Raw genomic sequence first — 13,215 nt, 5'->3', positions numbered from 1 at the left:
CCAGCCAAAGGCAGAAGCTTAAACCACCCAGGCGCCCCGAGATGTTTATTTTCATTTGGGATTATGGAGGGGCAAGGTGTTTTTGGCTCTCCTGCTGAAGTAGGGACTCAGTCAGTATGGTCTCCACATTTTTCCCTAAGAGTAGCTCTGGAAGATGAAGACGTCCCTCCATCTCCCAGACATGAGGGTTTGACCAGGACATGGGATGGTATAAGCTCATTGACATAGTCTCATGAACTAAGCCCTGGTTTATTGGTCACAGTCGTTCTCCAAGTATTTTCAGGAATAAACTGCAGGTGTTGCCCTTACTCTAATTTTTCTTTCTGAGATTTCTGACTGCAATCGCTACTTCCTGCAGTCACTCAAGAAGAAACGAGGCATGTGGCAGCGCAACAGTGTGTTTTTCTTTCAAGATGACAGAATCACTCTTGATTTCTGTACGCATCTCGGATTTTCATAAACGAACATGGATTTTGGTGTCTACCCTGAGGAGATAATACATATGGTGTGAGCTACACATGTATTCTCATGACACGTCACCTGGGATACCCAGAACTTTCTGGGCCCGGCAGAAAGGCAGAAACCCAGGTGAATTCCTCATTGTTCCAGCAGGCTGTCAGCCCTCAAAGGCCTTCTGGATGTGTTTGTGCAATGCAGTGTCTGCTGTGTAAGATACAGAAAGAGCACAGTAGTTCAGGGGGAAAATATTTAGGAACACATTTTCCAGGAGGAACCAGGATTCAGTTTGGGTGACTCTTGACCATTTTTCATCTTCTGATGACTGAAAGTGGTAGTTAATCTACAGTCATGGTTTTAACATGCATTTCGAATGTAATGTGAGTTTCCATCAACATAAAACTATAAGAACTGTCTTCCTAAAGGGCATTCATGTAAGGCCCGTTATTTTACAGCTTGATTAATGAAAACAAAATTTTTCTGTAATGCTTTCTTCCTACTCTGTATTAGTTTTCAGGACTGGATTGAAAGTGATTTATTGTGGATAGGGTTATACCTGCTCGTGGAATTTTTTTCTGTTCCTGGGTTTTTAAAGGTGGCAGAGTTGACTTTCTGATTTTAATTCATCTTCACTAGATGAAGAATTCACAAATAGGACTTTTTCTTGAAATAACCATAGCCTGGGGGCCCCTGGGTGGCTCAGGTCATGATCTCAGGGTCCTGGGATTGAGTCCCACATCGGGCTCCCTGCTCAGTGGGGAGCCTGCTTCACTCTTTGCCTCCCCCTCTGCTTATGCTTTCTCTAATAAGTAAATTAATAAATAACCTAAAAAAAAAAAAGAAGTTGTATTTGACTGGAGCTTCACGTGGAGTGACAGATCAACAGAAAGACAAAGGAATAAGAGACAGGAAGCAATGAAGGAAAACACAGAGGTGCACAGTATAGACAGATGTTCCTCGGCTTATGACGGCCTCGGATTCTAATAAACCCATTGTTCAGCTGGAAATCTCTTTAGTTGAAAATGCATGGAAAACACCTAAGCGACTGAACATCAGAGCTTAGCCCCGCCAAACTTAAATGTCTTGAGAACACTTACAGTATTGCACAGTTGGGCAAAATCATCTAACACAAAGCCTATTTCACAATAAAGTGTCTGGTATCTCATGTAACTTACTGAACACTGCACTGAAAGCCAGAACAGGACGGTTCAAGTGTGTTGGTTGCTGACCCTCGTGATCATGTGGTTTGCCTGGGGGCTGTGCTCGCTGCCCCTGCCCAGCATTACAAAAGAGGACCCTACTGTAGATCGCCAGCCTGGGAAAAGATCCAAACTAAATGCATATCACTTCTGCACTATTATAAAAAGTCAAAAAACCATAAACTGAACCAAGGTGAAGTCAGGGATCTTCTGTACCAGGTGTGTTAGGGAAGGTCAAGTGCTCCTGTCTGGCCAGGAACCATAGTGGTATGGGGGAAAGTTCCACAGTAGAAAGTTCTACAGCGGAGAACCACTAGGACTCAAGCACCAACGGTCACAGGTTACGCCAGGAAGACTGGATGCTCTTCTGTGGGCGATGAGAAGCCACGAGCGACTCAGGAAGGCTGAAGAGCTCTGGGCAGGTGGGACAGCTGAGGGCTGCAATGAAGAGGGACAGGTGGAGCTGGGAGACCAGGTGGGGAGAGCCCACTACCCTCGAACAAAAGGCAACAAAGGTCTGGACTGGGATGACAGAGATGGTGGAAGGTAATGGGATATTCATGAAACAGAACTGGAAAGCCATGGAAATGAAATAAGAGAGGGAGGGAAAACCGTTCATGACTTTAATTGCCATCAGTATAAAACGTGTTGAATTAAAATGAATTGGTATTTCTAGACCGATGATGACATCACAATAATGGAAGGAAACCAATTTTGATTTTGAGCCTGGTTAAGGAGACAGTATAGACAAGAGAAAAGCAGAGGCTCTGGAGTCACACAAATGTCACCGTTGAGATTCGTCCCCACTCTTCATTTCCTTCCCTGTAAACCCAGGCAAGTGACACCTGCTTCACAGCACTGGTAACAAATAGGGAAGAGCACACGTTCCCACGTTCCCGGGTCAGACAGGACAGCCAGGGATCAGCGGCACATGAGGAGGTGACAGGTGGTCACTAAACTGAGCTCAGGTGCATACACAGCATTTTATGTCACCTTGAGATGGCTCCTCTTGTGACCTCTCGAAGAAGGTGGCAGTGGTGAGGAACGAACTCCAGGAGCTTATTAGCATACATGATCTTCAGGCCGTCTGGATGAGACTCAACGATCTGCTCTACAATCACCTAGCAGAAGGAAGAGCGTTTTATTTTTATTTATTTGTTTGTTTGTTTGTTTGTGTTTTTGTTTGTTTTTAAAGCACCTAAAAGAGAAGTATGAACTATACACTACAGAGAAAAGAATCGTGTAAACCTTAAAAATGCACTTCGTCCTTCCTCCTCCCCACTCAGTATGCTTTCTAAACAGGAGGTAAGTAACAATGGCATGAAAATCTAGGTCCCGGGATTTGGGAATACTGCTCCAACCCTGGGGGACACAGAGGCTGAGGGACAGAGACTGGCCTGAAGCTAAAACATCACACACACTCATCTGCTTCCCTTCTGAGCTTAAAAGCGAAATACTGTATCTGCAGACAACAGCTCTGTACCATCTTCACCCTGGCCTTATCCTCTACCGTCTCCAGAACAGGGAAAGGGCTGAGATGGAAAGTGATGGAAGAAAACACATCTTATTTTGCTTTAGTATTTAATTTTTTTTGGTGAGGCTGAGTTGCAGGAGGTGAATGACAAGCATACAAACTTAAAATACAAACGTGGCCACAGTTCATTTAATGACACGGAAACGTAAAGTACTTCTCTAATTTAGCATATTAGATTCAGTTCAATGAAAAGGGCATAAATTAAATAACTAAAATATTTTCATTTAGTGACAAAGAATAATGTGATCTTTTTCACCCCCACAGAGAGAGCTATGAACTATAATAGGATACATACAAAGAACTGACAGATCATTTACTTTTAGTAGTCTTAATGAAGCTGAGAAGATTACTGAAATTAATCCTTCAATTTCACTTCTATCACTGGGATACTGTCTCGTTTTAAAACTGGAAGCCTTTCATCCTGAAGTCATGGTGGGTAGCTTTATACTTACCAGACAGAAAGAACACTCGCACTGGCAGGTGACTGGAAGAAAGCCCTCAAACGCTGAGACTGGCTTCATGACTTCTGTCAGCTTGAACTAGATGAAACCGACGCTCTCTAAGTTGGAAGCTGCTGATTGCTGGCGGCCTCACATGGTGCAGCCCATACTCCGGCCGCTCAGAGGCAGGATACACTGACTCCCTGTATTTAACTGTATCCTTAAAGGTCAAGAACACTGGGTAACCAAGTTCTGGACTTAAGGTACTACCCCGCTAACTCGCCCTTCAAAGCCCTTTATCTTTGAATATTCCCTCCCTCCCACCTTCCTAGCCTGGCAAACTCCCCCATGGTCTTCAAGACTTAGGCCACATCAATTCTGCGAAGACGCTTCCCCTCACAGACTTTCCCTGCGCACAGAGCTGTCTTCCAGCTCCTCCAGTGGGCATGGGCACCTTGGTGGGGTCATGCTTTTCCGCAACTTCATTAACGTATAACTTAAGGAAATGGAAATTGACCTGAAAATGTTCTGATCTGTACCTTCTTCCTAGGCAAGTCCCTCACCCCTACTAAATTAAGATGATCCCTGAGTTATGGCATCACTGTAAGAGACCAGAGTGCATGCCTGATTCCTGCCATGCTGATGGGCACCAAGCAGGACCAACCTTTTCTTACAACCAGAAGAGCAGGAACTAAGAGCATCTTCAAGGAAGAGCCCTGAGCTCTCTCGCACCCAGTCAAGAAATGAAGCCAGATTAGATGCTCTGTATTTGTGGAATGAGGTGCATGGGGGCACAAACCTCATCCATGTACGGTTTCACCAGTACTTGACCGACTAACGCCTCTGCATCCCGTGTCTTGTCAATTGTAGCGTAAGTCTGGAGGCAGTGCCGTATGATGTCCACATTGGAAGTCTGAAGCTCTTCTAGCAGCAGGCCTCCCAGGGACTGCTGCAGCATGGCCGTAATGTGGGCTATACGCTGCAAGAACAGAGAGACCAGGAAAGAAGGTCCAGGCACCACAGTTTCTAAAAGCTCAAATATATGTGTATAATTTATATACATATGTGTTATATATATAAAGCGAGCCTCTAATTCTACCAGAATATATGTAAGATTAAAATCCCAACATTTCCTAGAGAATAACAATGAATCTCTTCTCCCCATGATTGCTTTCTTTCTTTTTTTTTAAAGGTTTTTATTTATTTATTTGTCAAGAGAGAGCACAAGCACACAAGGAGACACAGGCAGAAAGAGAAGCAGGCTTCCTGCCAAGCAAGGAGCCCAAGGTGGGACTCGATCCCAGGACCCTGGGATCATGACCTAAGCCAGAGGCAGTGGCTTAACTGACTGAGCCACTGAGGCGTCTCCTCCCTATGATTTCTTTGAAAGTAAGTCGGCTTCATCAAAGTGAAGTTTAGACAATTACGGAATGACAAAAAGTTATTTGCCTCTTAAGCTACGGAGTAAATCTGACAAACGTGCATTTAAACCCAGTCAAGGGCTTTGGATAAATGAACTCTGACTACATCATATGATGTGTCAAGTTACATGAAATTCAGAATTAATTTTACTTGCATAGTTTGGAGACTACGTTTGTGTCTTTACACAAAATCTATCTAGTGTGACATAATGGAAGCAGGGTCCCAAGCAGGAGACACTGAAAAAAAAAAAAAATTCAAAGCTAGCTTCAAAATCCTATAGAGTAGCAATTATCAGGGGCAATGCTAGGTCAAACCAAAATCATCCAGGAAATTCGCAAACAGCAAATTGAAAATCAAAACCAACACTTGCTGGTCTTACTTTGTCCAGAAGAGGCATGCCTTTGCTCTGAACAGCATGAAAGTGTAACTGGTTAAATTCTGTGGCAATTCTCTCCAAAATCTGTCTAGTCCAGAGAGGGCTAGTAGAGACAATTAGAGAAATGTAATTCCCAAAGTTAAAACCTGCCACCCCCACCGCCCCCCATGCCTTAGAGCGCTCAGGCACCTGCACCTGAACGCCATCAATTTTCATGACAAACTGTCTGTGCAGCAGGCCCCAGTGCAAGGGGTGAGGAGCGGGGAGGTCATAGAAGCCACCGACGCAGCCTGGCCCGGGCCACAGGGCCCAGGCAAGGGGATGGAGCTATTTTAGGTCAGTGTGGGTACAACTGCATGATTCCTCCACGTTCCTCGGGCTCTCCCATTCGTGCCCTTCTTCTCCCTTCTTCTCCCATTCTCTAACCCCCTCCTCTCTCTTTCCCTGTCCTACCATTCATACCTGAAGTCCCCTCATCTTCTCTGCCTGCCTCATTCTCCCTCCCAAGTACCTCCCCAGTACCAACTACTGCTGTCTCCTCAATCAGCTAAAACTGACCGCCTAGCAGCAACCTGGGAAATCGCTCAGAGCAGTGGACTCCAAGTTTAAATTTACCCAATGGCAGAAAGAGCAAGCTCGGTGCTCCGGGAGCTGGTGAGAAATCACTCACAGTGCATCTGCCATCAAGTGGACTGGATACACTTCCTCTTGCCCCCCACATTAGAAAGCATCAACCCCATTCAAAAGGAAGTCGAACAGTGAAAGAAAAAAAAAAAAAACTACAACAAAGGCCCCAAAGCCCCTGCTGGGCTCTATGAGGCATCCCACATCTGAGGATGGGCAGTCAGGTAGTGAGGAAACACACTGTAAGAAAACCCAAAATCTCTGGAGACCTGCCATGGTGTGCCCCGTCCCAGAGCATCAGAACTGGTGTGGAGGAAAGGCAAGCGCTTGGCAGGAACAGTGCCGAAGCCTAATCCCAACCTCTACTGACTGATCCCATGCGCATTTCCTATTTATCCTTTTCTCAGCATTTCTGGGCCTGGCAGAGCATGATGGATTTACTGTGCACTGACGCTGCTCTGGCTTTCCTGACTCTAGAGCTCAGAGCTGCTCTTCTGGAGAAAAAAGTCCTCCAAGGTAATTCTGAGCAAGAAAGCGCACAATGTCTGTTTATCAAGGACAGTGTTGCAAAGGGACAGGATTGTAGACACAGAGCTCACTGAGGTGTTTCTATCCGAGGAGCACAGCAGCAACAGCAAAGACGGGAAGAACACTGGAGGGCCAGCTCTCCAGGGGCCGAACGTGGACATGGCTGGAGGGGCTGGAGGGGCTGCAGGCGCTGCCAAGGGCCGCAGTGAAGCAGAGCCGCTGGAGACACACGGGCTGCAGAAGGGCCGCGTGCAGACTGTCTGCTAAGTGTGGACGAACGGGGCAGAAGCACGAGTGCAACGGGCTAGAGACACAAGCACAGTGGAGGCTGACCACTTAGTTGAATGCCTTGATGTGAAAGGGGACAGAGACCTAGGACCAGAGAATCGCTTCCTTTGGGATGTGTCCGTTCTTAATCTCCATCATGAGACATGTGGAGCATATGGTCTCTCAAGTTCCTTCCAAATCTAAAACCTTAATTCCTAAAATTTAGAAACCTAACTCCGCCTGCAAGGGGAGGGACTGTTAGCGTCACACAACAGAGCACTCAGGGCACCAGGCGACCTTGACGCAGGCAGCCCAGCTGGTATGTGTAGGACCAGCCCCGGCTACTCCCACTGCACCACTGTGCGTCTCACAGTGCTGACAGGACCTAACTACTCATTTTCTGAGTCACTCATCTACCCTGGCTGATTGAAAATTCACACCAGGAAGGGAACAAGACAATCACAGTATAACAAAGAGAGCCATCATCTTTTTCCTATTTCATAAGTTTTTTCTTTCCTGTTTGTAAATTTCAACTGGATATGTCCTATACTGTTTCATAATAATATAATGCTGGTGCAAAATACATCAATGGTAATACTCTGGGCATGTCTAGGGGAAAAAATGAGATGGAGAAAAACCAAGATGAATGGTAGGTATGCCTTAAAGATCAACATGACTTTGCTAGTCCTCAGGGAAGGTGATTCCAAATATACTTTTACACTGCAAGCATAATGACGTGTTGGAACTGTGGTCTATAACCAAAGGGTTTATAGGAACGTGTTATAGATTTCACCATTTCATGCTCTCCACTCTCCTGGAGCTACATTCTAGCCACAAACCTGGATTTCCTTCTGGTTCAGAAATGAATTCTAACTAAGCCGTCCCCACCTAATTAGATTGGATGTGAAGTATTAATTTATGTGCTACTTAGTTAAAAAAAAATGCTTACCTGCTTGCTTCTAGTGCAGAGGTTTCTTTCGAACTTTGTGAATTTAAGATTTTTTCAATCTTTTCAACTGATCAAATAACTTGTATAAGCCTCAACACACACATCTATAAAAATAAAAATTAAGCAAACAAAAAACGTCACCATCTTTACTCTTAATCATCTTTATTTCCCATGCTAAATGCAGGAAAATATAAGACCAAAAGTTAACTTCAAATATATAGGGCATGCTATATTTTGAATATTTCTATGAAACACAGAATTCTCAAGAATGCAAATCTTAGTTCTAGAATAAGCATACTTCCATATTCTATTGCAAGTTTATAGAGGAAAAAAAAAACCCTAGACTTTGCTTTCTCATATTCTATACTCTTATTTCTTTTATTCCCCATCCTGAATCTTTCTATGGGCATTTCTTTCCTATTTTTTTAAAAAAGATTTGTTTATTTGAGAGAGAGAGAGACTGCATGTGCGCGTGCATGGGAGGGGCAGAGGGAGAGAGAGAATCTCGAGCAGACATCCTGCTGAGCACAGAGCTCAATGCGGGGCTCAATCTCATGATCCTGAGATCATGACTTGAGCCAAAATCAAGAGTCGGACGTTTAACCAACTGAGCCACCAGGCGCCCCTCCATTTGTTTTCTTATGGCCCTTTATTCATGTTTTAACTTTGGCTTCCGATTGTACTGGCCCTCTCAGTTTACATGTGCATATACCTATATGCCCAAGCACCAAATCATTAAAGACCTTTTACACTACAAATATTATCAAAGAGGTTGAGGGACATTATGAAAACTCTCATCCTTAAAGAACAAAAATATACAAAGTCATCCATTCAATAAATAATAATAATAAGGAACACCCCTGGGAGCTCGATATTCATTCCGACGGGGGGTGGGGGGGGGCACGAGAAAATAAAGCAAGAAATACACCCTGCTCTCACAAAGCTTACTGTTTTGTCTGGAAGCGCACGACAAGCATTCTTTGGACAAAAGCTGTGAGGAGATCCAGAGGCGAATTAAACAGAAGGTCCCTCAAACAGGCTTCTCCCCACTGAGATTTTAACAAATATGCTAATAATACACATAGAAAACATTGTACAGAGCAGCAGGCGAGAGTCAGAAGCCCAGACTCCCAATGCCCGCTGTGCCCCTACATTGTTATGATCATGAATGATATCGGGGACACTTGGAACTGGAGATAGCACTAAGGGGCACACTCCCGGGGTGAGCCCTCAGATGTACAGAGCCATTGCCTGTCTCACACACCTGAAACTAAGCCAACACTGCATGCTAACTACTGGGAATTGAAAAAATTAAAGTGAACACCAGAACATAAAGAACACAGGATCAGAAAATAACAGCAAACCTACGGCAGAATCCTGAGTTTGCTTTGGAAAGCCCACTTCTCCCCTAGTCTCTAATATAGGCCTATTTTCGTTACAGGGCCACTGACAATTTATACAGTCGTTAACTGTCAAGCGCTGCACCGACAACAGTTATCACTGTTTCTTGTTCTGGAAAAAGTGGGTGATCTTGACATTGTGTGGGTACCTCTGAAATTCTGTCTTCTTGTTTCAGGTAGATAACGTGACATAATGCATAAAATGCACATGCGTGAGAGCTTTGAAAAAAAGCTAAATTTAAAAAAAAAAAGAAAAAAAGCTGAATAGTGCTGACAAGTTCGCGGAGACAAGAGGAGAGGGCTTCAACTGGCATGCAGCATAAGAAATCTACTGGAGGGTACCTTTTTCTTCCTTATGTCCTCTTGTTTACACATTCGTTTATCTACTGCCTGAATTCCTTCACTGACTGATGACCTGAGACTCTTTAAAAGAATAATAAAGAAAATGTATTACAGACACGGTTTTGTCACATTATCAATTTCCTACATCTCATTCAATTCCACAGAAATTAATACCTGTGCACCAGTACTATGCAGATATTGACAAGAAAAAAAAAACAAACATGATATACCAGACACAGTTACTGTTGAGGGGACTCATGACCTGGGGGCATAATGACACGAAGGCAGGGTCGCATGGCCAGAAGAAGAATGACATATACAGTGAAAGTTATGGGGATGAGGGGGCTTAGAATGGAGAACAGATAATATGAAGCAAAGTACAGGAGAGTCTGGAAATGCGACGGGGCTTGAATCGGACTCTGAAAGCCATGTGTACACAGCTGCTGAGGTGGGGAGGGGATGGGGAGCAGATGTAAGTGCACACACACTCAGGGGCAGGGTCAGACAGGCACACAGCCATGTGCACTGCAGGCTTCCTTCTGGAGAGAAGCAGAAATAGGAATGGAGGGCCAACTTCACTGAGATGAAGTCTTTAGATTCTGCATATTTTGGAGAACGAAAGAATGTCAAAGCACTGATGCATGATGATGAAATGTGGGTATGGAAATACCAGGAATCAAGAATGAAGAACAGAAGACCAGAAAAAGGCAGAGCACAGAGGTAGAGAAACATGTCCAGAAGCTAATGAATAAAGAGATAATTAGGAATTAGGGCCAAAACAAAGGTTAACAGAAACAACTAGAATGAAGTAGGCATATCACAAAAATTCCACAGGAAGGTGAATTAATTCACTCCATCAACATTATGAAACTCCTCCTGGACGTCAGTATTGTGGCAGCCTACAGGGATGCAATGAAGACAGATATAGTCGTATCCCTCAGTGGTCTGAGAATCTCACAGAACAGCTTCAGAGTTGGGACCAGAAAGGCAGGTCAGGCCTGTGGCTGAGCAGGACCAAAGTGGCCATAAAAACAGGCCATGGAAAAGGGAGGGGATACGGTGATGGCAGGGGGTGAGGCGGGACGGGAGCCTGTGTGAGTAGAGCAAATCTGCCTCCAGGAAGGGGGTTCGAGAGAAGAGTGGGAGGCCAAAGGAAGGCTAGGCTTGGGAAACAACACCACTATGAGGCCCCGGGAGGAAGAGGCACACCAAGGAGGCAGTGGGAGAGCCCCACAGCGGCTGGTGTAGAATCCAACAGCGGACCATGAAAATCCCTTCCATTCCAAGGAAAAGTATCTTTAACAAGATTTTGTAAAATTCAAATGAGACATAAACCATGGAAAGTATTGGCTACAACTCAAGGCACAACTCAAGATTTTTACCTGTTTCACGAACTCTTTCCTGCCTGCCCCTCCCCTAGGCTTCTCAGCACTGATATTTCCATTACTCCGCATTTTTCTTGGTTCTAACCATGTACTGTGTCTTCACTTAAATTATGTTCTCCTTATATTCTCTCTAGGATGCAGGCACTGTCTTAGGGGAGGGACGCAAGAGGCCACTCAAGCTAGAGGAGACACACAAGGAAGGATGGTGTCGTTTATGACAAGTTTACGACAGGGCATCAGAATGGACAGAGGCCGTAAGTCAGGGCACCAGACACAGATGGGGGGGGGGGCGGGAAGGGAGACAGGGCAGCACAGTTTTCTGTAAGAAGTGATGCCACCACTGCCCCTCCACTGTTCACCCAGGTGGAGTTCCTATTCCCAATGGCTTAGAGGTGGGGAGTCCCATTCCCACAACAGAGATTTTTCTGAGAGAACATGCAAATGTAACATTTATTAAGTATTACATTTTATTTATATTATAATTCAGTTCCATTAGGGATTACACAGTTTTTGTAGATCAGCCCAGGAACCTAACCACACGTAGATTACGTGGGGTGGGGAGGGATATTTACAAGATTACAAACTGTTAAAATACAAGTCATTCGTAAGTTAGAAACCACTTACATATGACCAAAGTGGCATTAATAAGTTGAATTTGGAAATATGCTTCCTCTCCCCTGACATTTTAAGGTTGTCTACTCTGAGAATATGTCTTCTTCAAATCGAACATGTTTTTTTAGGTTTTTAGCATATGCAAAAACAAAATCATTTACAACTCTTCTGAAGGTGAATATTATAATCATGAACCGTTAAAATACAACCACCAGTACCACCAAACTAACAGATGAAAAGAATTCTTAGAGAAAAGCCGACGAGGACAACAGGCGTCACAGCAGACTGTTTTCATTAATTGGGGACTTACCAGAACTTCTCGTAACTGTCCCAAAGGCACAGAAAGTTGATTGAGGGCTTTGTCCATGCCAACCTAAAGGCAAAACCAGGTTGGCACAAACACATCACGATAAGGAGTAATAGTGACGTATCTATTTAACGATCAAAGCAGTACCAGATTTAACTTGTTTTTTTTTTGGCACAACCGTATTTTGCTACATAACTAGCTAAGCAACAGAAGTGTTATTTGGCCATTAATGTTGTTCATAGAATATGAAAAAAATCTGTTGAAATACATGAAACTATAAAAATAAGGGAAGTCAGGAGAAACGAAAGTTTCCTTAAGAACAATTTGCCTTTAGATGACATTTTAAATGAATGTGAAAAATTTTCACAGAAGGTGAACAGTTCTCTGTCTGTAATTGATGATACTCAGCCAGCTGATGTGAAAGTCTGACGGGCTACGTCTCTCTTAAACATTATTATAAGCCTTGAGAAAAATAGAAATTAAACAGAAGTAAAATTTTCTAGGTTTTTAATCCTATTGGGATATTTATCTTAGTGGTATATTTCCCAAAAGCAAATGTGCATCATTAATTTTAATGCTTCTTGAAATTCCCACGGAGCTGCAACTTTCTGTGCTTCTCTGGACAAACAGATTTAAAACAAAATGAAGCATCAACAAGGAGACTTTTCTGCCAAGTAACAAAATTCAACATTTCTAAACGGCTTTTACAAACAATTGATAAGCTCACTGCAAATCATTCTTATATTTTTATAAAACCAAACTTTTTAAATATCAATATTGGCCAATGTTCCCTCAACCTAGCTCTGGCTAACAGATATACCTGGGAGTAAATTAAACATTGTAAGAGTGGTGGACATTTGCTCCTACAAATTAATCTAAATCAAGGAAGACTTCAGGGTAATCACTTAGCAACTAATAAAACAACCCCTTGGGTATTATTATCCTTTACTTTTCACTGTTGACTAATGAATTTGAAACATAATCAAACTAGAGCAACCTTAAATGAATAAAAACTAAAACAAAAAAATGTATTCCAAAAAGTTTAGTTCTTTTATTAATGAAATTGGTAATTTCTTCAAGTTTCTGGTGGGGTTGGTGGGGTAATCAACTGAAAGGTTTCTAAAAACTCTGCCCTTTTAATAAATATTAAGGAGAGAGAAAGTGTGTATGTGTGTGTGTGTGTGTGTAGGACTTGTGAATTTCAGGTTTACCAAGTTTGTGGAAAGGTTGACAAAATCTGCATAATCCTTGTTGATGAGCTCGACCATGGCTATTTTAAGAAGTTTATTGTAGAGTTCCAGATCTCCTCTTAGTTCCTCCAGCTGGACACGCTTCCTACAGTCAGACACAAAGTGATCGACGTTGAAATCTTCC

The 13,215-nt window shown here is 43.4% G+C and overlaps 1 protein-coding gene across 1 annotated transcript in view; it reads right to left on the bottom strand.

Annotated features, from left to right (window-relative positions):
- Positions 1-1,349: 1,349 nt before the first annotated feature.
- The window catches only part of LOC309865617 (conserved oligomeric Golgi complex subunit 2-like), a 31,431-nt gene continuing 19,565 nt past the window's right edge, over positions 1,350-13,215 (bottom strand). The window contains exons 2-6 of the mRNA XM_082732144.1: positions 13,053-13,214; positions 11,845-11,907; positions 9,538-9,618; positions 2,649-2,776; positions 1,350-2,093 (exon numbers count right to left, since the gene is read on the bottom strand). Of these exons, the coding sequence (XP_082588270.1) occupies positions 2,051-2,093; positions 2,649-2,776; positions 9,538-9,618; positions 11,845-11,907; positions 13,053-13,109 (372 nt within the window). The 5' untranslated portion in view covers positions 13,110-13,214 and the 3' untranslated portion in view covers positions 1,350-2,050. The remainder of the gene's footprint in view (positions 2,094-2,648; positions 2,777-9,537; positions 9,619-11,844; positions 11,908-13,052; position 13,215) is intronic.

This window comes from Mustela nivalis (assembly GCF_964662115.1).
Source record: "Mustela nivalis genome assembly, chromosome: 5".
Taxonomy (NCBI): Eukaryota; Metazoa; Chordata; class Mammalia; order Carnivora; family Mustelidae; genus Mustela; species Mustela nivalis.
This window is presented reverse-complemented; position numbering and strand designations above follow the sequence as displayed.